The following is a 27,921-nucleotide window of genomic DNA, read 5'->3' as shown; positions in this document are numbered from 1 at the left end:
GGCACACAATTCATCCCAGGTCCTGGCAGGCAGAACTCTCTAAGTCTGGAGACAGCCTAGTCGACATAGGGAGTTCCAGGACAGTCCAAAGTTGCCACAGTACGACCTTGTCTCAAAAAAAAAAGTAATTTTTAGTAATTTTTTAAAATGTAACTCACTCCAAAACCACAGAGAAACCCTGTCTCGAAAAACCAAAATAAATAAATAAATAAATAAAATGTAACTCACCTTGGAGAATACCTTGACTCATAGCAGATATATTAACTTTTCTTGTTGCTCTGAAAAATACTTGATAGAAACAGCAGGAAGGAGGAAGGGCTTACTTTGGCACACAGTCTGAGTGTACAGATACTATCATGGAGGAGATGTCATGGCAGCGGCAAGTCCTGATCACATTGTCACATTGCATTGGCAGTCAGGGAGGAGAGAGAGAGAGAGAGAGAGAGAGAGAGAGAGAGAGAGAGAGAGAGAGAGAGAGAGAGAGAGAGAGAGAGAGAGAACGAGCTGGTGTTCAGCTGCTTTTTCCTGTCTATTCAGCTCCAGGGTGGGTCACACCCATGGGATGGTGCCACCTGCCCTTGGGGTGGATTCTTCTCCTCTCTGCTATTCAGAAAACACTGTCATGGATGCAACCAGAGATGTGTTTCTGTGGCGATTCTAAATCTAACCAAATTAGATAGACCACCACAGCAGGTTTCACACAGGTGAGGAAAACACACCTGTGCTAAACCTCTGAGCTCTCTGGTGTATCTGCTACCACAACAGAACCTAGCCTGTCCTGATCACCATACGGACACTCATTGTTGCTTTAGCTATATAGCATCAAACCTCTTTCCTTCTTAAGGGTAACCCTTTATTGGACCTTACTACCTTAATACCTCATATTGGACTCCTTGGGATTGCCAAACCCGGCGGTCATTTCTCTGTTCTTATCTTTCTTGACTTCCCCGCAGCATCTGTCACAATTGGTAGTTGTTATCTTGGCATCTATGACATCAGTCCTGCTTGATTTTCCTCTTAGGTCACTAGATCCTGATTCTCAGTTCTCATTACTGGACATTTTCCCAGTGGATTTTGTTGCTGTGCTGTGTTTAATCTCAAAAGTGTGAAGATCTGGGGGGCTGGTTTTAAACATCAGCCAAGAAGAAGACTGCTTATCAAGGTCAGGGGTTTGTTATTTCATCACACCATTCTCTCTCTCAGGCAGGCTAGGCAAGTACATTACTACTGAGCCCTCATTCCGCCATGCTTATTAATAACAGAGGTACTATTTTTATCTTTTAAAAAGGAAAGAGACAGATGTGTCAAGATGACTGTTTTGACCAGTGAGATTTAAGCTAAAACCTGCAGAACATCCAAACCAGTCTTCTTAAAAGAATGAAGACGTCTTCCTTCCCATTGTTTAGAATGTAAACCTGGAGGAGGTGACCTAAAGACTTTGAAGCTTAAACTGTCAATCTGTGAACGTATTTTTCTTTTCTTTTCTTTTTTTTTGTATTTTTCATGTTAAAGAAATTTTCTGCCATAACCCTTCCTTCCCCTTTTGTGTCTCTAATTTGCAACCAAAATCTAATCCCGACATGTTTTCGTTGCTGTTGAGGTGTCTGCCTGTCTCTCGTTTATCAAGCCTAAGGGTTTGGGGGAAGGGGGACTAAAAGAAGGCATTTCCGGACACCAAATTGCTGGCCCTCTTTCTACCAACAGTGGAGAATCGGAGTACCTGGAAGACAGAAAGGGAGATATAGTTTAGGAGTACAGTTCGTTAGTTAGCAGAAAACAGCAAGTACTAGATTAAGACTTTTGGACTTTATTCTCCGGATCCCTTGCAGCTAGGGGACCCTGTCTTACCCAGCGGTGCCTCTCAGTTTGGAGATGTTCAATGACTACCACATTCCCTACCACTTAATGGCTAGCTTCAACTGACGCGGGCGTCTTCTCTTTACAGTTGAACCGAAGGCTCCCTTGCTGGAACGAGCACCCAACCCACTGGGCCGGCCCCCGGAATGGAGGGTGGAGCCTGTGCAATATGGCTGCGCCAGACCACCTGACTGCAGGAGGCGGGGCTTCACCGTAGCCCGCAGGCCGCGCCCTCCCAGCCCCGCCCAACGCCTCTCGCAGGGCCGCACGGGTTGTGAGGTGTCTGAGGCCGGCGCCTGCGCAGTGGGCCGCGGCGCGCGGGGCGGAGGCTTTATAACCACTTCGTAGCGGCTGGTCTGCTTCTGTCTCCGGGAGGGCTGCCGAGGCGGCGGCAGCGGCGGCGGCCGGGGCGCCGGCTGGGGGGGCCGCTGAGGCGGGAGCTGCGGCGGCGCTGGGCGCCCCTGGCCCCTCAGCTTCTGCGGGCCATGGGCTCCGAGAAAGACTCCGAGTCGCCGCGCTCCACCTCGCTCCATGCGGCCGCCCCCGACCCGAAGTGCCGCAGCGGCGGCCGGCGCCGGCGCCTCACCTTCCACAGTGTCTTCTCAGCCTCGGCCCGCGGTCGCCGCGCCCGGACCAAACCGCAGGCCGAGCCGCCGCCCCCGGCCGCGCCGCCGCCTCCCGCCCCGGCTCCGGTCGAGGCCCAGGCCCCGCCGATGGAGGCTCTGCCCGCCGAGCCCGCTGTCGAGGCTGAAGCGGAGGCCGCGGCGGCGGGGCCGGAGGAGGACGAGGCGACCGAGGGCGGCGGCGCCGAGGAGGTGGAGTGCCCGCTGTGCCTGGTGCGCCTGCCGCCCGAGCGGGCCCCGCGCCTCCTCAGCTGCCCGCACCGCTCGTGCCGGGACTGCCTCCGCCACTACCTGCGCCTGGAGATCAGCGAGAGCCGCGTGCCCATCAGCTGCCCCGAGTGCAGCGAGCGGCTCAACCCGCACGACATCCGCCTGCTGCTGGCCGACCCGCCGCTCATGCACAAGTACGAAGAGTTCATGCTCCGCCGGTACCTGGCCTCGGACCCCGACTGCCGCTGGTGTCCTGCCCCTGACTGCGGGTGAGCGCGGGGGCGTGGCCGCGGGGGGCCGTCCCGGGTGCAGCGGGTGTCACCCCGCTTGAGGGAGAGGAGGGATGGTCGTGAGTAACCGAGCCTCGGACCAGCCCTACAACCGGACGGGTGGCACTCGGCACCCAATGGCTGCTTAGGAGTTTGAGGTGGTGGCTGAGCGGTAAAGAGAAGAGAACTGTCCATTAAGTCAGGAGACCAGGGTGAGCAGGGGCTTTGGGGGTTTCTTTGGCCAGGGCTTTTCTTTTCGGGGTGAGGGTGTCTCGTAATGATAGTGGCGGGATATTTGTTTAAGGCGAAAATGAAAATGCCCTGTTAAAGGGGCAGCGCCTCCGAGGGGTGTGTCCATCTGGCTAGGGGCGCACTTCACAGCATTGCAGGAGAAGGCGTGTTCTTCCTGACAGCCGCTGCTGAAAGTTGAGCCGTAGATGATGAGAGAAGGAAGCTCACTCCCAGAGCTCTAGAGGCACCCTGGGCACTGCGTGCTGTGCCAAGTTGCTGGCAGGCACCTTGTGATTCTTAACGCGCTGCCTAGGGCAGGGTGAGTGAAAGGCACACCGAGACGGTGACTACCCAGAAGTTGATTCGGTGGGAGAAAATGTGTTTGCCTACCCCCTCGATCTTGAGATCTGCATGACAGTCTTTTTAATGCCCCGAGTGGGCTTACTTTCAACTGACAGTGAGTTGACATGCTCTGTCTGAAGCGGGAGTACCCCATCTCCCTATCTGAAGCGGGAGTACCCCATCTCCCTATCTGAAGCGGGAGTACCCCATCTCCCTATCGGAAGCTTTCAGTGGAGGTTCTCCTCCCCCTTTCTTTAAAAAACCTGCTGGTCTCTATCATTCCAATCTATGAATGGCCAAATGCAGCTAAGAAGGGGCTCTTCCGTGTGCTGGGGAGTCAGACTGCCATTACCTGCTTGGTGACTTTGGGGCAGATTAATTACATTCTGTGTGTCATGTTTTGGGAGCAGAGGATTCTTCTCGCAGAAACGTAATGCTAGTAAAAAGTGTGGGAACCCTTGCTTCAAAGGAGTTAAAAGCTTTTAATTGTAGCCTGTGTATCAAGGCTGAGTTGAGATTTCCTTGATGCTGCCATTTGTCTCCCTTCAAAAGGAGCTGTTTAGGGTGTCAGAGAGTGCCAGACTTGTTAAGAAGTGCTTGTGTTTAACCTCACTGAGATGGAGTTTCGAAATTGCTCAGAGTTACTTGGAAATGTGGTCAAAGGTACCCAGAGGCTTTCACTTTCTGTTCAGTACCAGGAAGGCCTTACAGACTCTTGAAAGGGTGTGCTTGTGTCTGGTGGCCTGGCTGGCCTGGGGAAGTTAATTTACAGAACATTCAGGTTTTGCTGATACTGTTGGTCTGTTTTCTGAACCAAAGGGATATTAATATAGGGAAGCACTGCCTGATTAATTGCAGAATAGTGTACTAGCTCCTTTTGTAGAGATGAGAGTTCGAGATTGAACAATAAAATATGACTTTCTTCCCTTATCTTTCTGGGAAAAGCTCCGCAATTTGTTTGCTTTTTAAAAGTAAATCTGTATCTTTACTCACATAGATATAAATGAACAGAAATTAATATGAAAGCTTGGTGACAGATCTAAACAAACTAGTAGTGGTTTTAAAGTTTTTAAAGAATTAGACTGGGTTTTTCTTCATTTAGTAAGAATGGGGTAGGTTCATCCAGAGAATGTTTGTGTGGGCGTGTGTGTGGTTTTTTGGGTTTTTTAAAGCTTATTTTCTATTTCTGAGAGTCTGTCAGATTTAGTTTTAATTAGTCAGAATGTAACAATCACATGCACACTTTGTGTGTGTGTGTGTGTGTGTGTGTATGTGTTTAAAGAATGTAAAATCTAGGGAAAGAAAGCAAACTGGCATCTGGGTACCTGTGCCAGGCATGCATATTTTGATCTTCTTATAGGTTGATTTGATACAGTTTAACAAATGGTAAAATTGATATTTAGAGAAATTAAATAATTTATTCAGGGTCGTTACAGCAAACTGGTAGGCAATAAAACATTCCAGTGTTGAAATAGTAGTTTTACTTCCAAAGCCCAATATTTCTTCAACTCAAGTATTGGCTTATCATCACAATCTGAACTTTGGGGACTGCCACTGCTTGGGCATGTTCTAGGAACAACAGTGAAAGAGCCAGGGATGCTAGACTCCAGTTTCTCTTCCGAGTCCTGTTGTAAATAGTCTTACCTGCTTTGTTTTTATTATCTGACAGAGGCCTAATCCTTTCTTAAGACTTAAAAGGCTTAATTAATTATTGTTTATAAAGTGACTTTGAAATATTTGATTGAAGGTGGTTAGATACACAATGTCCCTTTATAATTCAGTTACTTTCCAAATAATTGTCTCAATTCTCAATGGACAATTGTTCTGCCACCTTGTTTTAATGTCAGAAGAAAATAGCTTCTGTGGTATGTGTGAAGACCAGAGGTCAATTTACACTGGCCAATAAGCCCCAGAGTGCCACCTCTCCCTGCCTCCCCAGGGCTGAATTTCAAGAATGTGCTGTCACCTCTGACTTTTTAGAGAGGATTTCTCTGTGTAGCCCTGGCTGTCCTAGAACACACTCTGTAGACCAGGCTGGCCTCAAACCCCCAGAGATCCACCTATGTCTTTCTCCCTAGTGCTAGGGTTAAAGGTGTGACCCTCCATGCCTAGATTCAGCCTCGTATTTTGTTTTGTTGATGATCTTGTACTCTAATCCGCATGCCTCTACCTGCTGAGTGATGGGAATGCAGTCTTGTGCCATTACACTGATTTTATGCAGTGCTGGGATTGAATCTAGTGCTTTGTGTGTGCCAAGCAAATGTTCTGCCTGCCGAACTGTATTCCTAATCCTAGCTACTTAGCCAAGACTGTCTCAAACTTGAGCCTCCTGCCTCGGCCTCTCCAGTGCCGGATTACATGTGAGCACTACCATGTGTGGACTTTCTTTTTCTTTTTTCTTTCTTTCTTTCCTTCTTTCTTGCTTGCTTGTTTGCTTGCTTTCTTGCTTTCTTTTTTTAAAATTAAACTATCCTATTCTTCTGGGTCTGGCAAAAATCTTGTGTAAGCATTAGAAAAGAAACCCTAAATCTCATTTATCTCTTCCTATTTCTGACCATGTTTACTGCCCACACATCACCTTTGACAGCCAAATTGGCCAAATCCTCCCATGTATATATGTGTACACTCTTTAGGCTGAGGAGTCACATAAGTGACCTTATAGAGTTAGGAGTTATGATCGTTTTACCGTGGCAAAGTTAAGGAAGGTAGGTAGGTAGGTAGGTAGGTAGGTAGGTAGGTAGATAGATAGATAGATAGATAGATAGATAGATAGATAGATAGATATTTGTAAGAAAGAAAAGAGTTCTCATACTTTTCTCTTATGGCTTTATCAGCGAGAGAACCAATTTCAATGGGAAAACATACACATTATTATTTGAGATATCAAATACTATAGTAACAAGTGTAATATTAAAAATATACTTTCAAGTGAGATAAAATTAGCTTGAAATGCAAGTAGCTTACATTTTTGTAGTTCTTTGTGGTAAGTCGCCAAAGTATTATCTCAATGAAATAATAATTTCACTTTAACCACATACAGATAGATGGTGGTAAGTGTGCTTTGTAAAGGAGAAACCAATCCAAGTAAGTTCAAATGTGGGGCTAATGCTTCCTAGTAAGTGAGCAGGTGATCTTTTACACTTTTGAGTCTCTGCCGAAGTATGTCCTTTCAGGAACCCACAAGTGATTTAACTGTATTGTCTTCCTCCCAGGTGTTGTATTGTTCATCTTTAAGTTTCAGAATCTCTGAGAGACCGAGGGGTGAGTAGAGTAGGCAGCAGAATTTCCTGTCCTACAGGGGCAGGTCCTCAGAATAGAAGTCCTATGACTGTCTTGACCTAAATTCTGTTGCAGGTCCAGGTTCCAGCCTCTCATTGCTGCCTCCATTCCCTGGAGAGTCCTACTTCTCACTGTTCCAGCAGATAGTGTTAGCTATTGACCTTCCCACACCACTGGCCCATCTTACAAACAGGAAGTCTCTGTTCACTTATATATAGTACATTAATTTATATACAGTACATTTGTGAGAGAGGAACAAGCTCCCTGGCTGAGAGATCTTTCACATTCAGTAATGCCTGGCAGATAAAGGTAGATATAGTATTTAAAACCTTAGCCGGGCGATGGTGGCACACGCCTTTAATCCCAGCACTCGGGAGGCAGAAGCAGGCAGATCTCTGTGAGTTCGAGGCCAGCCTGGTCTACAAGAGCTAGTTCCAGGACAGGCTTCAAAGCCACAGAGAAATCCTGTCTCGAAAAACAAAACAAAACAAAACAAAAAGTCTGAGTGCAATAGCAATATATGGAGGTGTAAAAAAAAAAATACAAGACAGCATCCTGAGATTGGAGCCTGGCTCACTTAGCTTCTAACTACAGTATTGGGTCCATGAGTCTGGAAAGTAGACTAGATCCAAGTTAGTAGACATAGCTAAGCTGTACAAGTTGAAGGCTGAGGGGTGAGGGTTCCTTGCTGTAACCATTGTTTTGGTTTGGTTTGTCTTGCTTTTTCTCCCTCCTCCTCCAACCCCCATCATGGTCCTGGACCTGAGGACGGAACCCAGGGCCTAGGACTTGCTAGGGAAACCTTTTACCTACCACTGAGCTAAATCCTCAACCAAGTCTTTTGGGGTTCGGTTTTTTGTTTGTTTTTATTTTTATTTATTATCGTGCTATAAACAAGTGCCCTACTCTTAGCCACACTCCTTTCCTCCCACCCTCTTCTGCCTTTCTAGATGTGACCTTATACGTGTATCTCACACTGGTCTTAAATTCATGACCCTCCTATCTCATTGTTGTGAGTGTTAGGTGTACAGGCATCTGCTATTCATGTTCAGTTTCTTTTTTCTTTTTTATTAAAAGAATTTGAGCAAGAAAACTAACCCCTGGATAGATTACCTTCTGGAATGAACTATGATTTTTGGTATAAGAAATAGAGAGTCCAATACAAAGACCTTTACAGTTGTCTGGGTTAGAAATGAGTATGAAATAGGGCAAGAAAAAGGAAATAGTAGGGGTATGGCTTTTCTAGCCCCCTTTATTTTTATTTATTTTGTATATATGGGTGTCTTACCTGCATGTATGTATGTTCTCCAAGTACATATTTGGTGCCTGTGGGGGTCAGAACATAGTGCCAGATTTCCTAGAACTGGAGTAACATTTGGTTGTGAGCCACCATATGAGTGGTGGGAATCAAGCCAGTGTCCTCTGCAAGAGCAACAAGCACTATTAACCACTGAGCCGTCTCTCTAACCCCATGTCTGTGTCCCCATTTGTAAATGGATAATCTTGTTACCTTGTAAGACTTGAGGGCTGAAAGTACAGACATAATATAGAAACACAATTTTTTAACCATTGGAGTCTATTGAGGAGTAATATAATTTATATTAATGAAAATTTTTTCCAGGGTTAAAATTAAGATAGTTCGCTACACTGTGATGTTTATGAAGATTTAACATAAAAGTTGTGTGAACTTGGAGGAGTGCATTCTGTGCTTGAGGCAGCATATAATTTGTTATTCCCTCTTTAAGCTTCTAATCAACAAACTTGAATGTTTGGTTAAACTGAACAGCAGAGTAAAAAGAAGTAGAGAAGCTCCCTTCAATATAAGTCATACAAGACAAGGAACAACATGCCTATGGCAAATTGAGTGTCATGAATAAAGTTTTATTCCAACTAGGGAAAATTTTCCTTATTTATAATTATAAGCTTTACCTTTTTTCTTTTAAGAAGCTTTACCTTTAAGATGAATTTATATAAAAATGGAGGAGTAAATTATAGTGCGTGATACATAAAAAGCCAAACATACATAGCTAGGATGAAAATGTGGCAGTGATGGCTAGAAGAAGAACTAGAATGCCCTGGAGACAAAAGAGCAACACTATCATGTGCCCACCACAGGTATGCTGAGTGGCGGGAGCTGTAGACAATGTAATGTGCTGTTAAAACTGCACTGTGCAGACAGGCTGCCATCTGCCTGGATGGGGTTTATCTGTGTAGTCCTTCCTGACTGTCCTAGAAATTGCTGTGTAGACCAGGCTGACCTTGAACTCAGAGATCTGCCTCCTGAGTGCTAGGATTAAAGGCATGCCCTACATTCCTGACTTGAGCTAGCTATCTAGTTATTAAATGGCTATTTACCAGAAAGAAGAGAGAAAAAGACATCGCTGGGCAGAAAGGAAAGAGCAGGCGAAGGCGGATCCAGTGCAGTATATGAAATGCTCTTGTGCAAGGTTATACCTGCAGTTGAGAATGCTGAGCTGTACTTGAAGTTAGCAGACTCCTCTGCCTCCATCAGAGGATAGAAGCTAAGGTTTGGAGATGTCAAGTTCATCCATGTCATGCAGTGTGAATCAGCACGGAGAAGGTGCCCTAGAACAAGAGTTCCAAGTCCTGTGCTCTGAGTAACTCTGTGTCATAGTGACAGACTGCCATAGAGTCATCAGTGTTGGGGTTATTTTACTTCCTTGGAACCAAATTCCATTCCTAAAATTGGCTTCCCGTTTTTGCGGCCTCTGTATGCAATGCTTTATTGTCATTCCTTGAAAATTTGAGGACTGCCTGATGAAAAGATGCCAAATCTGCCCCCCCCCAAAAAAAAAAAAAAAAAACAGGGTGTGTGAAGTCTGAAACCACAGCAGATACAGGGTTTCTCTGTGTAGCCCTGGCTATCCTGGAACTCACTCTGTAGACCAGGCTAACCTCGAACTCAGAAATCTGTCTCTGCCGAGTACTGGGATTGGATTAAAAATGTGCAACACCAACACCAGGCAGCAGATACTTTTATACCCTGGTCTTGTAGACATGGAATAGGCAGAGAACCCTTGCCTAGGTTTGACAGTGAAGGAATGAAAGTAAATCAAAAATACTGTTTAGAATTATGCTAACTTTTTACATTAAGAAGGAAAGAAAAAGAAAGCTTGGGTTTGGAAGATATGGCTCACTGGTGAAACATTAGTTTACAAGATGCTGGATTCAATTCCTAGCACTCTTCCACACACAAAAAAATCATAATAATCACTTGAACCTTGTGAAGTAGGAATGGGTTACTAAGTGTTTAAGACCTCCCTATTTGTTGGTACTTTACTTAATTTGTATCTTCAGAACTTGACATTACTTTTCAGGGGCTATCTGTACCTTTTGATTTAACACAAAATAGCAAGCAAGTCACTTTTTTTTCTAAGATACATTGTTTAGTAGTTGTTTTTCCTGCTAGCTGAGGTAAATTTGCTCAGAACTCCTACAGGATATGAATCATTGTATTCACACATTGACCTAGTCTCACTTTGTTCTTTCTGAGAATATTAAGCCTATTATATCACAGGAGATAATATTGTCATTTATATCTGCAGTGTAATTCTTAAATCAACCTGAAGATTTAAACTGCTATAACGAACATCTTTGCATAAATTAATGAACAAGAAAACTATAGACTAAATCAGGAAAAGCTTGCTAGCACTTAAAGTTGTTTGAGGTCTTTCGGTATTGGAGAAAAGTATAAACTACAGGACTACAAAGTACAGATGGCAGTAAACATGCAGTCATTGATGTGTTTGTGGACAGGTGAGGTGGTGCAGATCTCAGATGATTAAAATCTCAGATTGCTCTTTCATAAGACCCCAGTTCAATTCCCAGCACCCACATTAGGTGGATCACACCTGCCTGCAGCTCCCAACTCCAGGGGAATCTGACACATCTGACCTCCACAGGCACCTACCTACCTGCCTTTGTGTACACATGCCCACACATGTACACATAATTAGAAATAAAACAAATCCTTTAAAAAAAAAACAAACTGTGTTTGTTTCAGCAGGGCAATGGTGACATTCACCTTTAATCCCAGCACTCGGGAGACAGACAGGCAGATCTCTTGAGTTTGAGACCAGCCTCAAACAGTCTATAGAGCAGATTCCAGTACAGCCAGGACTACAGAGAGAAACCCCGCCTCAAAATACCAAAAACAGCAACAACACAAAAACCTGTGTTTCTCTAAATTGCTTTTTTAAATTTAATTAGTTAATTTTATAGTGCCTGGGATTGAGTTTACAGCCTTGCACATACTAGGCAAATGTTCTGCTGAGCTACATGCAGCCCTTTAATTTTGTTTTAAGCAAATGTCCACTTGTAAGGGCAATCTAAGCATTTCTTTGACATTATTAAGAATTAATTAGAGGCCAGGTGGTGACTGTAATCCCAGCATTTAGGAGGCAGAGGCAGGTGGATCTCAGTGAGTTCGAGGCTAGCCTGGTCTATGAAAGTGAGTTCTAGGCCAGCCATATTACACAGAGAAACCCTATCTCAAAAAACAAACAGAGAATTAATTAGAAAGACTAATAGTTTTAAATATATTGGATTATTTATGGGGAAGTAATTCTTAGCAAATAAACAGGAATTATGAGAATGGTTGATGCTAGCACTGACAAAATAAATGTGTGTCTGTCAGCAGAGGAAGGAAGACGTGACTGTACTGTCTTAGTAGAGAAGTATTAAATAGTATTAAGTAGTCTTAATAGTACTACAATCTTGGAAGCTGTCAAGAAAGAAGACACTGGGGAGTTGGAGAGCTGGCTCAGTGGTTGGTTAGGCACATAGGCTCTTCTTGCAGAGGACCCAGGTTCAATTTCCAGTTCCCAGATGGCGCCCTGGAACTGTCCATAACTCCAGTTCAAGGACATCTGATGCCCTCTTCTAGCCTCCATGGATATTGGGCATGCATGTGGTATACATGCACACATGCAGACAAAACACCCATACACATAAAAATAAATCTTTTTTAAAATATAGGAGGAGGGCCGGGCTGTGGTGGTGCACGCCTTTAATCCCAGCACTTGGGAGGCAGAGGCAGGTGGATCTCTGGGAGTTCGAGGCCAGCCTGGTCTACAAGAGCTAGTTCCAGGACAGGCACCAAAGCTACAGAGAAACCCTGTCTCGAAAAACCAAAAAATATATATAGGAGGAGGGAGAGAAAAATAAGAAAAAAAAAGTAGATATTAGAGAGTACAGAATTAAATTGGAAAAAGAGAATAAAGAACACTAAAAGTGAGGCGCTGAAAGGATGGCTGAGCAGTTAAGAGCGTGTTCTGGTCTTGCACAGGACCCAGGTTCAGTTCCTGCATCTTTGTTGGGTAGTTCACAAGTGCCTGGAATTCCAGCTGCAGAGAATCCAGTGCCTCTTCTGGTTTCTGGGTACTGCACTCATATGCACATACCCACATTCGAACACACAGAATACATGTAATTAACTGAAAATAAATCATAGGGCTGTAAGATTGGCATAGTAGTTAAGAAGACTTGTCTTGCAGAGGATCCAGGTTCATTGTATGACCCTCATTGGTGTCATACAGCCGTCTGTAACTTCAGTTTCAGGTTACACAATGCCCCGTCTCACCTCCTCAGACACCATACACATACTTGGTACACATTTATAACATGTGGTCAAATCTTTTTTTTTTTTTTTTGGTGTTTTGAGACGGTTTCTCTGTAGCTTTGGAGTCTGTCCTGGAACTAGCTCTTGTAGACCAGGCTGGCCTCAAATTCACAGAGATCCACCTGCCTCTGCCTCCCGAGTGCTGGGATTAAAGGCTTGCGCCACCACCGTCCAGCAAAAATAAATCTTTTAAAAAAGAAAGAAAATCAGGGCTGGAGAGATGGCTCAGAGGTTAAGAGCATCGACTGATCTTCCAGAGGTCCTGAGTTCAATTCCCAACAACCACATGGTGGTTAACAGCCATCTGTAATGAGATCTGGTGCTCTCTTCTGGTGTGTGGGCATACATGGAAGGAGAATGTTGTATACATAATAAATAAAAAAATTTAAAAAAAAGAAAGAAAGAAAATCAAAAACGAGCTTTCGAGAGGTGAAGATGCCGGTAGTCTATGGAGAGCTGTTGTTTCAAGCTGTGATCAGGCCAGCCCCACTGTGGATCTTAAATGAAAGCACATACATGCTTTGGTTTCTGCAGTAGCTCTTTATTTTACAGCCACTTCATCTTTTCATGTAAATAAATGCGGTCTCTCCAAATATAGCAAACCATTAAAAAGAAATTGTTGTGTACCCTGTTATTTGTGATACTGCTTCTGAAGCAGCTTAAACTGACTGAATAAATGCTAGAAATTCAGGCTGAGAATATGCCCTTCTGTTTTCAGGAAGTAACATTTTTTCACAAGGAGGGTTGGTACAATTAGTTTACTTAAGGGGGGGGCGGTGTCTGTCTGTCTAAGTGGTCTTTGCATTGTGTATGGTGCACCAAACAGTAGAAGCTCTGATGAACAACACCTGTCTTTGTCAGCTCAGTCTCACCTTACTGCTGTCTCCTCTTGCTTCCTTCCCCAGTTATGCTGTTATTGCCTATGGCTGTGCCAGCTGCCCAAAACTAACCTGCGAGAGGGAAGGCTGCCAGACTGAGTTCTGCTACCACTGTAAGCAGATATGGCATCCAAACCAGACCTGCGATATGGCCCGTCAGCAGAGGGCTCAGACTTTACGAGTTCGGACCAAGCACACTTCAGGTCTCAGCTATGGGCAAGAGTCTGGACCAGGTATAAACTGGCATTACTTCATTGTCTCCTTATTGGTATCTAGAATGTACGTCCAGAACTAAGAGAGATTGTCTCACTGTGTAGTCATGTATCCTCAAGATCAGAGAACAGAAAATATTTGGTTCTTCTTCTGAATAGCTGAGACTACAGACACATTCCCGGCTTGGTTACATGTTTAATGATACATATGCTGTGTTGCTTCTTGTTGACCATGATAGGTAATCATCCTAGCTATGTAAAATTAGAATACAACAAAGTGGAACTTTCAAGTTGCTGTCTTAGTATTTGTCTCAGCTTGGAGAGCTCTTTGTTTTTTTCCATGAAGGACAGAGAACCATTTAATTAGTGTTAAGCCTGTCCTGCTTATCGTCTAGCTTGAAGTGCATCACAGCTTTTTGAAGTAGGGCACAGATTTAAGAAAAGAAAATAAACATTGTTTAGGTTAATGATTAACCTGAAAGGGGAAATGTCTCAGTCACCCTCCACTTTGATTATTAAGAGCAATCTTTAAAATGTCAGCATCTTTTAGATGTGTTTGTCTTAACTGATGTCATTTAAGCAGGTTAGTAGGAGATAAATTATGCCATTTGCTTTTTCCTAACACAACACAATCTCTGAAATGGTCACTTTGAAAGGACAGTTTGTAAATGCTTGTGAAAATCACCAGGTGCATGCTATATAGATGCTCAGGTGGTTTCTGATTTTTAAATTTGAAAATGTCATGGGAAGGAATTGTAAATGGTTAACAGCAAAAGTTAGTTTGCTAAAGAACTGTTGTCAAAACTTAAAGCTGACCGGGTTGCAAAATTTTTTTGCTAAAATGGCCTGTTTTTAATCTGTCAGCCACTGACTGGTAGAAATTCCATTTGCCTTGGAACCATTAGTCTGTCTAGGGGCGTCTCCATGCCCTGCTGTGACTCAAGTGCTGTGTAAGATGTCAGTTACAGGAATAGGCAGCCTAATGTGAAACCAGACTCATTATATGAGAATTCCTGAGTCTGGGCAGCAGCCCACTTGGTAGAATGCTCACTTAATGCATGCACTAAGCCCTGAGATGATCTTCAGCACCATAGAAGTCGGTCTTGGCGGCACATGCCTGCAATCCCAGCACTGGGCGATAAAGGCAGAGGATCGTAAGTTCAAGATCGTCTTCAGAAATTACATGAGACCCTGTTCCCAAAACAAACACACACAACAAATGTTCTGGATATTTATAGTCAGCCTTTCAAGAAAGTGTTGTACAATTTGGAATCTGCAGGCAGTCTCCTGACTGCCTTGTCATCATTTTAACGTACACTCTTAGTATTGACTAGTAAAGTCAGACTAGATTTAACTGGGGGTGTTTTTCTCCCTGTCTTTCCTTCCTCACCTAGCAGATGACATCAAGCCATGCCCACGATGTAGTGCTTACATTATCAAAATGAATGATGGAAGCTGTAATCACATGACCTGTGCAGTGTGTGGCTGTGAGTTCTGCTGGCTCTGCATGAAAGAGATCTCCGACTTGCATTACCTCAGGTGAGGTGGGCCGTGCATCTGTCGCTCTTGTCGTCCTATTCTCTTGCTCATTTGGGGTAAAGGATACCAAAGAGCCATAGTTGATCCCATTCACAGAAAAAGGAAATGTGAGAAGTCCCTTTAAAGCTCACCTCTGGTGTTTTCTCCAGCAGCCTTGGCTGGCTGTCTTCACTACCTTGCTCTCTTACCTGCTGCATGACTTTTAGGGCTTTCCACAGTCTGGTTAGTCATGCTGTTCAAATAATCTGAGCTTGCTGTTCCCTGTGTCTCTTCCTCCAGGTTTGTTCGTGTTATCTTTTTGGCTACAGTTACTTTCTGACCACTTCTGCCTCCTTGCGTCACCCTTTATCTCAGACTGTTCAGTTTCTGATGTTTACGTTTACTTTTTTATTTTTTAAAGTTATTTCTTTTGTGTGTGTATATACTTGTGTGCACCATACTGTAATACATGTAGAGGCCTGAGGACAACTTGTGGGGTCAGTTCATGTGACTTCTGAAGGTTGAGCTTAAGTCATCAGGCTTGAAAGCAAGAGCCTTTACCCACTGAGCTGTCTTGGCCCTCCTATCCCTCCTCCTCTTTTTTTGAGGCAGGGTCTCACTGGCCTGTAGCTCTGGCCCAGAACTCACTATGTAGACCAGGATTCACACTCACAAAGATCTGCCTGCATCTGTGTCCTGTTTAAAGGTGTGCACTGCACAAAGGTGTAGCCTTTGTTTATTTTTTGAAACAGGTTGGCTGATTTTTCTTGAACTTGACATAATTCAGCTTCCTCAGTAGACATGTGTCACTAGGCTTGGTTTGCAAAGCTTTTACTTGTCTTTGAAAGCAACTTAAATGCCACGTCATCCACCAGCTTTCCAATTTCTGCTGCGTCCTTCAGTGCCATGCCTTTTTCTCTTTGCCGTTAAGTGTTGATTTACAGCAGTTTTTGCTGTACATGTTGCTACTTCTTGGTACTTCATATCTAATCTGATTAACTGATCTTTTTACAGTTCTTTCCACATAGTAAGTTTCTAAAGGATTGAGTGACTATTACCCTACATGAGTTAGCATTTAGTAACATCATTGTGTAGCATTCACTGTGAGATGAGACACTTCATTTCCAGTTTGGTGAAAATGAGAAGGCTTATATATAGCAGTCATTGACTAGAGACACAGCACTGAATAAGACAGGGTTTCTACTTTTTACATCGTTAGCCTTATCAAGTAGAGACGGTAGCACAAAGGGAATGAGGTAGAGAATCAGACATAGAAGGGCAAGGGTCAAAGTAGCCATACTCAGAGTTACAAACTCGTAGGAAGGGCATGATGAGTCACTAACTCTTTCCCTAGGAACCTGGTTTGTATCTGTTAGGTATGGTGGGACATGTGCCACTAAACTGCAGTCTGTTCTGAGCTGCAGGACACAGCATGTTGGCTGAGATATCAAGTGCAAAAGCTGGACAGGAGCTCAAGTGGTGCCAGTCAGGGTGATTGTGTCCGTGTTGCAAGGAAAATGTAGATACGTGCAGGGAAGACACAGCAGAGAAGAAAGAAAAGGAATTTCAATTTTGGAGGTCTTCCTTTACCAAAAAACCCCACAAAGTCCGGAACCCCTTATCCTTTGCTCCCTTTTATCTAGTAGATCTGTTTTCTATTGCCTCCTGTCACTTAATCAATCACTCTTATTGAAAAGATGGGTGTTGTTCTTACCAAGCTCTCTGATGACAGTAGCTGTGTCTGTGGTGCTGACACTAACCTCAGCTTGTTTCCCCTGCAGCCCCTCTGGTTGTACATTCTGGGGCAAGAAGCCATGGAGCCGGAAGAAGAAGATTCTTTGGCAATTGGGCACATTGATCGGTGCTCCCGTAGGGATCTCACTCATTGCTGGCATTGCAATTCCTGCCATGGTCATTGGCATTCCTGTTTACGTTGGGAGGAAGGTAAGACATGCCTTTCTAGGCCTGCTACAGCTTTGACTTTGTTGGCAACAACTGGAAAGGAAAGGAAAGGAGCTTATATTTCAGGGCTGCGTGAAAACCAGCTGGTTTGTAGATAAAAATAACTTTAATTTCTTAAATGGATTTTTATAAACCCCCATGAGATCTGAAAGTTCTTATTAACATCCTAGGCCTGGTTTGTTTCAGTGACTTAAGGTGAAATGCTTAGCTTCATTTCCCTGAGCTGCTTTGTCTTTTCATGGATTAACTCTCCTGCATTCGTTTATATTTTCCAGGTCTGGGTTAGGTTGAAATTTGAGAAAGATTCCTCTTTGGGTGGAGGGTATGTTTTAATATAACTTGCAAATGAACATTTGTCCTTTTTTCCCTGGTGAAATACTGATGTCCTGACCTGCTGACCTGGATTTTCTTTTTATTCTTAGATTCATAGCAGATATGAGGGAAGGAAAACCTCCAAACACAAGAGGAATTTGGCCATCACAGGAGGAGTGACCTTGTCAGTCATTGCATCCCCAGTGATTGCTGCTGTTAGCGTTGGTAAGCTAGTGGGGCCTACAGCTCCCTGTTAGCTTACTGTAGCACGTCAGCCAGCTAGCCAGGTGCTTTACTGTGGAGATACTTTTGTGTTCGTGTGTGTGGTGTCAGGGCAGGGGCACTGTGAATGCGGGAGTGTTGGTGGAAGCCAGAGATCAACCTCAGGTGCCATTCTCAAGAGCTGTCTACCTAGTTTTTGATATAGGGCAGGGTCTCTTATAGGCTAGGAGCTTGTCGAATTGGTTGTCCAGCAAGACCCAGAAAACCACCTGTGCCTGCCTCTCCAGCCCCAGATTGTAATTGTACACCACCACTTTTGTCTTTTTACGTGGGTTGAACTCGTGTCTTCATGCTGGCAAATAAGCACTTTACCAACTGAGGCGTCTCCCCAACCTGGAAATTAAATCTTAATAGACACTGTTACTGTGGTGACTTTTCACTACACTGCATTATCAGAGTGTCCTAGGCTAGGGCCTAGACCTCAGCACACAGAAGAAGGGTGCGTTAAACAAAAATTAAACACCATATTTTTAATTTTCATCCTTTTTTTCTACTTGTTTGTGATAGGACTCACAAAACCACTTTTATTTTCTGTTAATGCCTCATAATATTTTGAATGTATGAGAGTTTTAGAAAAATGTTAATCTGCTCTGGTGGTATATCCCTGCTGTCCTAATACTCAGGTGGTGAAAGATGAGGATCAGGAGTTCAAAGCCACCCTCAGCTACACAGCATGTTCAAGACCAAACTAAGCTACACGAGACCCTGTCTCAGAAAAACAAAAACAAAATTTAAAAAACATCTTTTGTAGCCAGCATTTCATGAGTTTCATCATTTGTCAGTAGTGGTTCTGAGTGTGTCACATGTGACTCTATTCAGCCTTCATTAAGAGCCACAAAGACAGCCTAACTAAAGATATAAAATACAGCCTATACAAGTGGAGCCAGGGTTGAGTGCCTGCGACATGAATGCAGACAGTCTTTTTGTTTGCTTTGGTTAAGATTTATTTGTTTTTTATGTTCATTAGTGTTTTGTATGTATGTCTGTAGCTGGGTAGTACTGCAAGCCTTTAATCCCAGTGCTTGGGAGACAGAAGCAAGTGGCTCTCTTATGAATTCGAGGCAGCCTGGTCTATAGAGTGAGTTCCAGGACAGCCAGGACTGTTACCCAGAGAAAACCTGTCTTTGAAAAAAAGGCAGAGGAGGAAGGACATGTATGCCTGTCTGTGAAGATGTCAGATGCCCTGGATCTGGTGTTACAGTTATGAGCTGCTATGTGGGTGTTGGGAATTGAACCTGGGTCCTCTGGAAGAATATCCTGTGCTTTTAACCACTGAGCCATCTCTCTGACCCCAAATTCAGGCAGTACCTTGTAGCATGTAACAACTGAGCTACTCTGCCACACACAGCAGTGTGATTGGAGAATTCATTCTGAAGGATCCTTAACCCGTTATCATTCATTCATTCATTCATCCAGTGATATATAGTATGTGTGTGTTCTCTGTATATGTGCTGGTGCCCATGGAGGACAGACTATGTCATCAGAGCCCCTGGAACTAGAGTTAGACAGTTGTGAACTGCTGTTTGGGTACTGGGAATCGCACCTGGGTCCGCTGGAAGAACGACTGCTCTTATCCCGAGCCATCTCTCCAACCTTCAGAGTTTGTGTAGTAGGAGGCCGCTTGTTTGTTCCCGACCTCTCGGTCCCAAAAGAACCACACAGAAACTGTAGTAATTAAATCACTGCTTGGCCCATTAGCTCTAGCTTATTGGCTAGCGCTTACATCTTAATTTAGCCCATTTCTATTAATCTGTGTATTGCCATGTGGCTGTGGCTTACTGGCAAGGTTCTGTCTGGTGGGACTACGTGGCTTTTCCTTACTCTACCTTCTTTCTCCTAGCATTCAGTTTAGTGTCCATCCATCCCACTTCCGTTGCCCCCTCCCCCGCACCTACCTGTATTCTGCCCTGCACAGGTACAAGACAGCTTCTTTATTAACCAATGGTATTCACAGCATACAGAGGGGAATCTCACATTTCCTTCCCTTTTCTGTCTAAATAAAAAGGGAGGTTTTAACTTTAACATAGTAAAATTACATATAGCAAAACAGGTATCAAGCAAGAATTACAGTTAGAATATTTATATCTACTTTATCTTTTATCATAACTAAGGAAAACTATAACTATCTATTCTTCAACTCCATCAAAGACTCCTGAAGGATATAATATTACCTGAGAAAACAGGAAGTACATTGTAAGCAACTTTAAAAACTCCAGAAATGACAAAGACATTTTGGTGTCTGGACAGTTACCTGAAGTTTTTCTGTACCATTGGGGGGGCATCCATCTTCAGCCTATAGACCCATAGTGTCCAGCAGATTTTTCCATGAAGCAGGAAATTTCAAAGACAGTTCCACCTATATTGGCAGTTTGTCAGTCACTTTCTTCTGTATCCTGCAGAAAGTCTTGCAGACTCTTTCATGAAGCAGGAACCCCGAAGAACTGTCTCCCTTTCTTTATGCAACTTCAGCAGCCATTTTTCTGTGGGTCCTGCATGTCCAGTTCATACAGCATAATATCAAGCAGTCCAGGCAAGAACAGTTTCTTGCCCAAATGGCCAGCAAACTCCATAAGGAGCCTCTTTGGTGCCCATCTTCCTCTGGAAGTTATTGGTGCTTCCAGGAGCAGATGTGTCTCATTGTCATGAGAAGTCTAAATTATTAAAACATTTTAAATGGCTTATTCTGTAGTCTTTGAGAGGTTTGAAGAATAATTATGCATCTAAAATACCTCTGTACATCTATAAGATCTAACATGACTACAAGCTTGACTATTATAGATGATTATCTATTAACCTATATTTCTTAATTATACATTTCATTTTTAAATGAGCTGTGCAAACACAATACCTTAATCAAGAGCAGAAATATACATGTAACAAAATTGATGTTAAATTTGTATCAGCAAACCAAGATCCATACCAATGTAAAGCATTCATCTCTGTATCAAACTTGATTCTTGATTGGTTCTCAGTTTAGCACTTCAGCAATGAAGGGGGTAGTATAAAAGCAACATGACACTTCATATGCTGAATTTTACATGTATGTTCTCTTTATTCCTGGGTGGGTTCTATGGACAGACAGCCAAAGACTTGGAGCCAAGACATCCAGACTCTGTGACTCTACATCTGCTCGTGTGTTATACCAGGATTCCCTTTATAGATGTTTGCTTGTGCCCAGTAGGGGAGGGAGAATCAGGGCAATTGCAGCCTACTGACCTGCTGACATGTTTCCATCTCTTTTCCCAGGTATTGGTGTCCCCATTATGCTGGCATATGTTTATGGGGTTGTACCCATTTCTCTCTGTCGTGGAGGTGGCTGTGGAGTTAGCACAGCCAATGGAAAGGGGGTGAAAATTGAGTTTGATGAAGATGATGGTCCAATCACAGGTAAAGGAAGGAATTTTGTTTCCATTTGAATTTATGGAACAAAAGATAAAAGTCTGTAGAATTTAGTACATTTTTACAGAAAGACTATCTTGGATTTCTTTAGATAATGAGCCTTGTAGGGGGTAAAGTATTTTTAGCCTTTCATTTCTTGGTTCCAGAATTATTAGATTAATTCCTCTGGTAGTTGCCTGTTGACTGAGGTTTCTGTCCTACCCGGTTCCCACAGTCGTTAAATCCCAAATAATCACACAGAGGTCTATATTAGTTATAAACTGATTGGCCTAGTATCTCAGGCTTCTTATTAACTCTTATAACTTATATTAGTCCATGATTCTTGTCTGTGTTAGCCACGTGGCTTGGTATCTTTTTTGGCAAGGCAGTCACATCTTGCTTGCTCTGTGTCTGGTTTCCTCTGCCTCTGGGTGACGACTGCAGACTGAAACTTTCCTCTTCCCATAATTCTCATTGCCATGCCTCTACTTCCTTCCTGGTCACCGTCACCCCACCTTACTTCCTGCCTGGCTACTGGCCAATCAGCATTTTATTAAAAATAATACAAGTGACAGGATAAAAGATGATTGTCCCACAGTAGTTGCCTGTGTGTGGCAGGGATGAAGCAATAGGACATCCAATAACCAAGTGTGCTGGTGATGATAAGAAAGCCTTGCATCTAAAGTGCACTGTCATCTTCCAAGGACTTTGCACACTTATTATCTTGCTTGCTTTTTACAACAGCACTGTGAAGAGGGAGCCAGGGCTGTCAGCCATTTCACTAGGAACTTCTTTTTTTTTTTTTTTTTTTAAATATTTATTTATTATGTATACAACAATATCCTTTCTGCATGACTGCCAGAAGAGGGCGCCAGACCTCATTACAGATGGTTGTGAGCCACCATGTGGTTGCTGGGAACTGAACTCAGGAACTCTGGAAGAGCAGGTAATGCTCTTAACCTCTGAGCCGTCTCTCCAGCCCTCACTAGGAACTTCTTTAAGCTTGTGTTTATTAACAAGAACTTCTGCAGGCCTGAGGTGAGGACTGGTCTTCTGAGTCTTACTTGAACACTGTTTCTTCACCTACAGAGATGGCCAGAGGTCTCTGAAGCTTCATAGTAAGAGCAGACATGAACTAATTATATTTTAAAAGGGCCTGGAAACACTTTTTATAATCTTAGCACTAAAGAAGCTGAGACAGAGGAGGTCATGAGTTCAAGGCCAGTCTGGGCCACAGGAGACCCTGTCTCAAATGAGAAAGAAAAACAAGTATGGTATGGCAGTTTGCACCTGCAATCCTAGCACTTGGGAGACTAAGATTCAAGACTAGCCTAGACTAAATAGTAAGTTCCAGCATAGCCTGAGCAATCGAATGAGACCATGTCTCAAAAATACAAACACAGTGAAGCAGAACTAAGTTAGATAAAAGTAGCTACAGTGTCATGGAAATAGTAATGGGGTTGCAGTTAAAGTTTGGTATGACTTTAGTGATCTTGAACAGTCATTTAATTTTTAAAAAAAAAAAAAACTTTTTTTTTATTATGTATACAATATTCTGTCTGTGTGTATGCCTGCAGGCCAGAAGAGGGCACCAGACCCCATTACAGATGGTTGTGAGCCACCATATGGTTGCTGGGAATTGAACTCAGGACCTTTGGAAGAGCAGGCAATGCTCTTAACCTCTGAGCTATCTCTCCAGCCCCTAAAAAAACTTTTTAAATTGGTTTTTCAAGATAGGATTTCTCTAGCTGTCCTGGAACTCACTCTGTAGCCCAGACTGGCCTCAAACTCACAGACATCCACCTCCCTCTGCTTCCCAAGTTCTGGGATTAAGGGTGTGTGCCACCACTGCCTCACTAATTTCTTATTATTTCCTTATCTTAAAATTCTTATTTCAGCATCTAAAATAAGGACTGCTAATCCTTAGTTATTGAAAGGGTTGAATACAAATATAAACAGTCTGATGTGTAGTATCTCCTTGTTGTTTAAGTGAATATTGTAGTACTTTTCCACGTGAAAATCCTCCACTCTGAAGAGTCATTGCAGGAAAATGCCTACCAGACTGTTCTGATGCTGTGTTTCTCAAATGGACATGTTTGGTTCTCCCCACAGTGGCAGATGCCTGGCGGGCCCTCAAGAACCCCAGCATTGGAGAGAGCAGTATTGAAGGCCTGACTAGTGTGCTGAGCACCAGTGGGAGCCCTACAGATGGACTCAGTGTTATGCAAGGCCCTTATAGTGAAACAGCCAGCTTTGCTGCTCTTTCCGGAGGCACCCTGAGTGGCGGTATTCTCTCCAGTGGCAAGGGAAAATACAGCAGGTAAGTAAATAGGTGGTCTGTAACAAGCAGTTGGAATTCCTTAAAAGAAGAGCACACTGAGCCATTTCTAAGTCCCACTTTGCTTTAATCACCAGTGATATTTTTCTTCTACAAAGGTCACAGATCTTTGCATCACAGTGGCGTCCATTTCAAGAATGGTGTTGACTTTAGATCTTTGACTGCTTCATTAGGCTGCCTGCTCTAGCATGCAGGAGGAGCGAAGGCACTCTCAGGCTTGTTGCTGGTTTTATGTTATATCACATTGATTCCTTGTACTGTACTCTTTTTGACTTTCCTATTTCCACTGGATAGAGTAGAAAAATCAATTCTATAAATGTGTATTAGGAATACATAACACGAGCTGAAAAATGGCTCAGCAGTTAAGAGTGCTGATTGTTCTTCCAGAGGATCCAAGTTCAATTCCCAACACCCAAATGGCAGCTCATACCTGTCTGTAACTCCAGGGGATTGCCCATAAAATAAAGTTAAATAAATTATTTTTTTAAAAAAAGAATACGCCTTTAATCCCAGCACTCGGGAGGCAGAGGCAGGTGGGTCTCTGTGAGTTCGAGGTCAGCCTGGTCTATAAAAGCTAGTTCAGGCCGGGCGGTGGTGGCGCACGCCTTTAATCCCAGCACTTGAGAGGCAGAGGCAGGCGGATCTCTGGGAGTTCGAGGCCAGCCTGGTCTACGAGAGCTTGTTCCAGGACAGGCACCAAAGCTACAGAGAAACCCTGTCTCGAAAAAACCAAAAAAAAAAAAAAAAAGCTAGTTCAGGACAGACTCCAAAGCAACATAGAGAATCCCTGTCTCAAAAAAAAAAAAAAAAAAAAAAAAAAAAAAAAAAAAAGGCCAACAACAAAAAGAATATGTAAAGCCTTGTCAATAAAAATAACTGATTCACTTGGATTTTGCCATAATGCCATACTATATATTCAGAGATGTGTAACTGGTATTAGATAGAAGCAGTTAGTTCAGTGGAGGAAGAGCCTTGTGGAGCACAGCAGGGCAGGAGGTAAGGGAAGGACTTGTCTTCAGGTACCTGGAGGGCCTCCAGCTTGGAAAAGGATTAGTACGCTGACTCATTTTGGCAGAAAGAAACAAAGTGACTGGCAGCAACCTCTACTGTTTCAGTGCAGTGTAGAGTCCACAGGGGAAGCTGTGGGAAGCCCCCAGAGAAGGCAGACTGCCTTCCCAGATCCTGAGCCGCTTGTCCTGGAAGTTTAGAGCGAGACCAGATGGCCATTTGGCTGTGTAAAAGACTCAAGTGACAGATGGCAAGTGGACTACATCCTTCACCTTGGTGTCCTTTATCCACCTGGGAACCTCTTAAAAATAGATTTTCAGAGCATATTTCCAGAATTAATAACTTAGAATCTCCTGGGGTGGAACTTAAGGGTGGTCTATGTTTAGAAAATAAATCTCTCCAGATGATTCTAGTGTAGCCACTGGCATGAACCAGCCTCTGGTGGCTACCAAGTAGGTGGCCTGGTGGGCTTTGAGAAAGTCTGTGCCCAGTGAGTGATCTGCGGTCGAGCTGAAGCTGGAACACAGGCCTGAACGCACTCCCCCTCACGTTGCCCTCATTCTTGAAGGGCATCTAAGGTGGAGTGGTAGGGCAGAGAGACAGGCCGCAGGATCTGGAGACTGCTGACCTAGCTGTATCTTGTGACTGGTGTCCCTTGTTAGGGGCTCCTGCCCCCACATGCTAGAGTATTCACTACTGTGCTCTCTTAAAGGCGACTCCCCTTGAATGAGCCACAGACATAGCTGGAGCGTGACTTGCTGAGACTGCAGTGCAGTCGGCAGCTGCTGCATCCTGTGAAAGCCTTTTCTTTATGGGAAGTGAATGAGTCAGATGGGCCTGACTGGGAAACCCATTATGAGGAAATACTGAAGTGCAGAACAAAATGGTGTTGAGCCAGAAAGGAAGCAGTTAGGGGTTCCCAGCTTTGAAACATCATTGGGAAAGTGCTCCTGACGAGGATGAAGGAGGTTGGCTCCTGTGTGCCTTTCATTCTCATAGCCTGGCCGTAACTTGGTTAGTAAGTGTTGAGTTCTTCCTGTTATGTCCAGGGTAGGAAGGGCAAAGTGTGAATGAGGTATGAGCTCTTCCTTTGTGGCACTCCCTGGAGTGGAGAGAGGTGTGTAAGCTGATACAGAAGAAGGTTGTGCGCTCACTGGAGTGGAGAGGGGTGTGTAAGCTGATATAGAAGAAGGTTGGGCACTCGGCTGGATGAGTCGGTTGTGGAAAAGACAGGAAATGGTAGTCCTTTGTTGCTAAAGTTTTTTAGGCAGAGGAAGGGAAACTTTTGAGAGAGAGAAAGCATAGCGTTCACAGAGCCACAGAGGTATAAATGCAGATTTAGAGAGGTTGTGATGTCAGACTTAACAATGAAAAAATGAACCTGAGCAGCTCGCAGACCTGGAAGGCCACAAGCACCTGCTGGAAGGAGGAGAGCTACGAGTTAGGTTTTAGGACGGTTGCGTCTTTGCCTGCATTGACACTGCTCTGGAAGGTTGCTTGACTGAAACTTATGGGCTACTGAAGAGGAGCCCAGTACAAATTATCTAGTTAAGGATCTGAAGTTAAATAGTAGAACTGGGGACAGAAGGAGGGGACGATTCAGCTGATATGTAAGGAAGGAACTCTGTAGGCATGGAGATGATTCTGCAGGTCATGACAGTTCTCAGGAGAATAATGGAAGAGATGTGTGCCAGGAAGCAGACTGCCAGAACACCCAGGTCTCATATTAACTTGAACGTCCCCTCTTTACACAGGTTAGAAGTCCAAGCCGATGTCCAAAAGGAAATTTTCCCCAAAGACACAGCCAGTCTTGGTGCAATTAGTGACAACGCAAGCACTCGTGCTATGGCCGGTTCCATAATCAGTTCCTACAACCCACAGGACAGGTATGTGAACAGTCAGAGCCCAGGGCAGGCTTTATTCATTGGGTGCTAGGTCTTCAGAAGATCACTCCTCCTTTGAGGGCCCTGTGTGTCGTCTAGTCGGAGATGTGTGTTGGTGAATCCATTGAGCACTTTTGTGGTACTGGAGCGTTTAGCATCTCTTGACTCTTAGAGACTACCTGCTTTCTTCCCTCCCTGTTTCTCTTCCCATCTCCCCTCTTCTTTTTTCTAGCTGTTGGCACAGTCTAATTATTCAATTTGGAACCCAAAGAGCTGGATTGATATTGGCTGGTGTCTTAAGTCTAAGGCTTCTGTTGCCCTTTGCTGGATCTGATTCCATACTCTCTTTGCTTTCATTTGGAACTTTGTGTCTGGCCTGGTGTGGTTGAGGTCCTCCATACTGCAAAGGTTATGGCTTTTGACTGTGGCACAGTCATAGAAAGCTGCCAAGTTGCTTTCACATTCATATTTGAAGTAAGATAGGATGAGGTTCTTAGTTGAACTCTGGAGGACCTTTTTAGATATTCTAAGGAGAGGTTTTGAAGAGTGTGCACGTGCATATAGAAAAGGGAAAAGTGCGCTCTGGTCCACTTTGACCCATCTCTTCTAACTACTTAAGCCAGAAACTATTTTGTGAGCACCTATAACAGAACCTGGTATGACTCAGTGTGATGAATTTGTCTCCACAGAGAGTGCAACAATATGGAAATCCAAGTGGACATTGAAGCCAAACCAAGTCACTATCAGCTGGTGAGTGGGAGCAGCACAGAGGACTCGCTCCATGTCCATGCTCAGATGGCAGAGAATGAAGAGGGTAATGGTGGTGGTGCTGGCGGTGGCAGTGGTGGCAGTGAAGAGGATCCCCCTTGCAAACACCAAAGCTGTGAACAGAAAGACTGCCTGGCTGGCAAGGCTTGGGACATCAGCCTGGCCCAGCCTGAAAGCATCCGCAGTGACCTAGAGAGCTCTGACACACAGTCGGATGATGTGCCAGACATCACTTCAGATGAGTGCGGCTCCCCCCGTTCCCATGCTGCAGCCTGCCCCTCGACCCCCAGAGCCCATGGTGCACCAAGCCCAAGTGCCCACAGGAACCTCACTGCTCCAGCGGAGGGCCAGACTGTTCTGAAGCCAGAAGACTATGAAGTGGAATGAAGGCTCCTGCTCTGAGAAGCACACTTGTTGTAACTGCATCTTTTGGAATCTTTTTTGGGGGAGGGTGGGGATTTATGTATTTTGTTTAAAGATTCTCTGGTCAGGGTTCCCCCAGGGAAGTTCTGAGAAATTTGCAATTTCTTACCAGATAAAAATGAAATTTTTGCCTCTAATATCCCTCCCCTTATCCCCTTGTTTTTAGTTTTAATTTATTGGTTAAGCTGATGTTGGCAATCTGTGAGGTGTGTCAAAGAATGTACATATGTATGTGTGTATATTGTATGTATGCTAACATATTATTGATGACACATTTTAATAAAGATTTCTGTGGTAGTTCACCTCATCTCACTGTCCTTGGCTTGGGTAGTCCTGCAAAGCCAAGTGTTTATTGGAAGAGTAGTCTGTCTTTGATACTTGTTAGACCTGAGGGGCTTCTGAACCCCAGGGAGAAAGGGTTTTCTATTCCACCCTGCTGTACTGACAGGAAGCAAAGCCAGGCTAGCTTGCTGCTGTGTAGTCTCGGGCTGCAGAAAGCCTGACTGA

The 27,921-nt window shown here is 44.0% G+C and overlaps 1 protein-coding gene across 3 annotated transcripts; it reads left to right on the top strand.

Annotated features, from left to right (window-relative positions):
• The first annotated feature begins 2,134 nt into the window (after positions 1-2,134).
• Rnf19b (ring finger protein 19B) lies at positions 2,135-27,716 on the top strand. 3 transcript variants are annotated; one of them, XM_057785196.1, is made up of 9 exons: positions 2,141-2,959; positions 13,358-13,563; positions 14,937-15,081; positions 16,842-17,004; positions 17,445-17,559; positions 20,863-21,003; positions 23,107-23,314; positions 26,095-26,226; positions 26,913-27,716. In XM_057785196.1, exons 1-9 carry the CDS (start codon positions 2,343-2,345, stop codon positions 27,376-27,378), a joined length of 2,193 nt encoding a protein of 730 aa, XP_057641179.1. In that variant the 5' UTR covers positions 2,141-2,342; the 3' UTR covers positions 27,379-27,716. The 3 variants fall into 3 exon arrangements, with proteins under 3 accessions (XP_057641181.1, XP_057641179.1, XP_057641180.1); XM_057785197.1 differs by having other exon boundaries at positions 2,144-2,959; positions 14,940-15,081; XM_057785198.1 differs by lacking the exon at positions 26,095-26,226 and having other exon boundaries at positions 2,135-2,959.
• Positions 27,717-27,921: the final 205 nt, after the last annotated feature.

This window comes from Chionomys nivalis, chromosome 11, assembly GCF_950005125.1.
Source record: "Chionomys nivalis chromosome 11, mChiNiv1.1, whole genome shotgun sequence".
NCBI lineage: Eukaryota > Metazoa > Chordata > Mammalia > Rodentia > Cricetidae > Chionomys > Chionomys nivalis.
The sequence above is the reverse complement of the archived record's forward strand: the minus strand, read 5'-3'. Positions and strand labels throughout refer to the sequence as shown.

What these genes read in the sequence shown, in the direction of transcription:
- Rnf19b (XM_057785196.1), top strand. Translation starts at nt 2,343, where the DNA reads ATGGGCTCCGAGAAAGACTCCGAGTCGCCGCGCTCCACCTCGCTCCAT. An exon ending in TGTCCTGCCCCTGACTGCGG is followed by an intron (nt 2,960 to 13,357) that starts GTGAGCGCGGGG and finishes TTCCTTCCCCAG; the next exon opens with TTATGCTGTTATTGCCTATG. An exon ending in TCCTACAACCCACAGGACAG is followed by an intron (nt 26,227 to 26,912) that starts GTATGTGAACAG and finishes TTGTCTCCACAG; the next exon opens with AGAGTGCAACAATATGGAAA.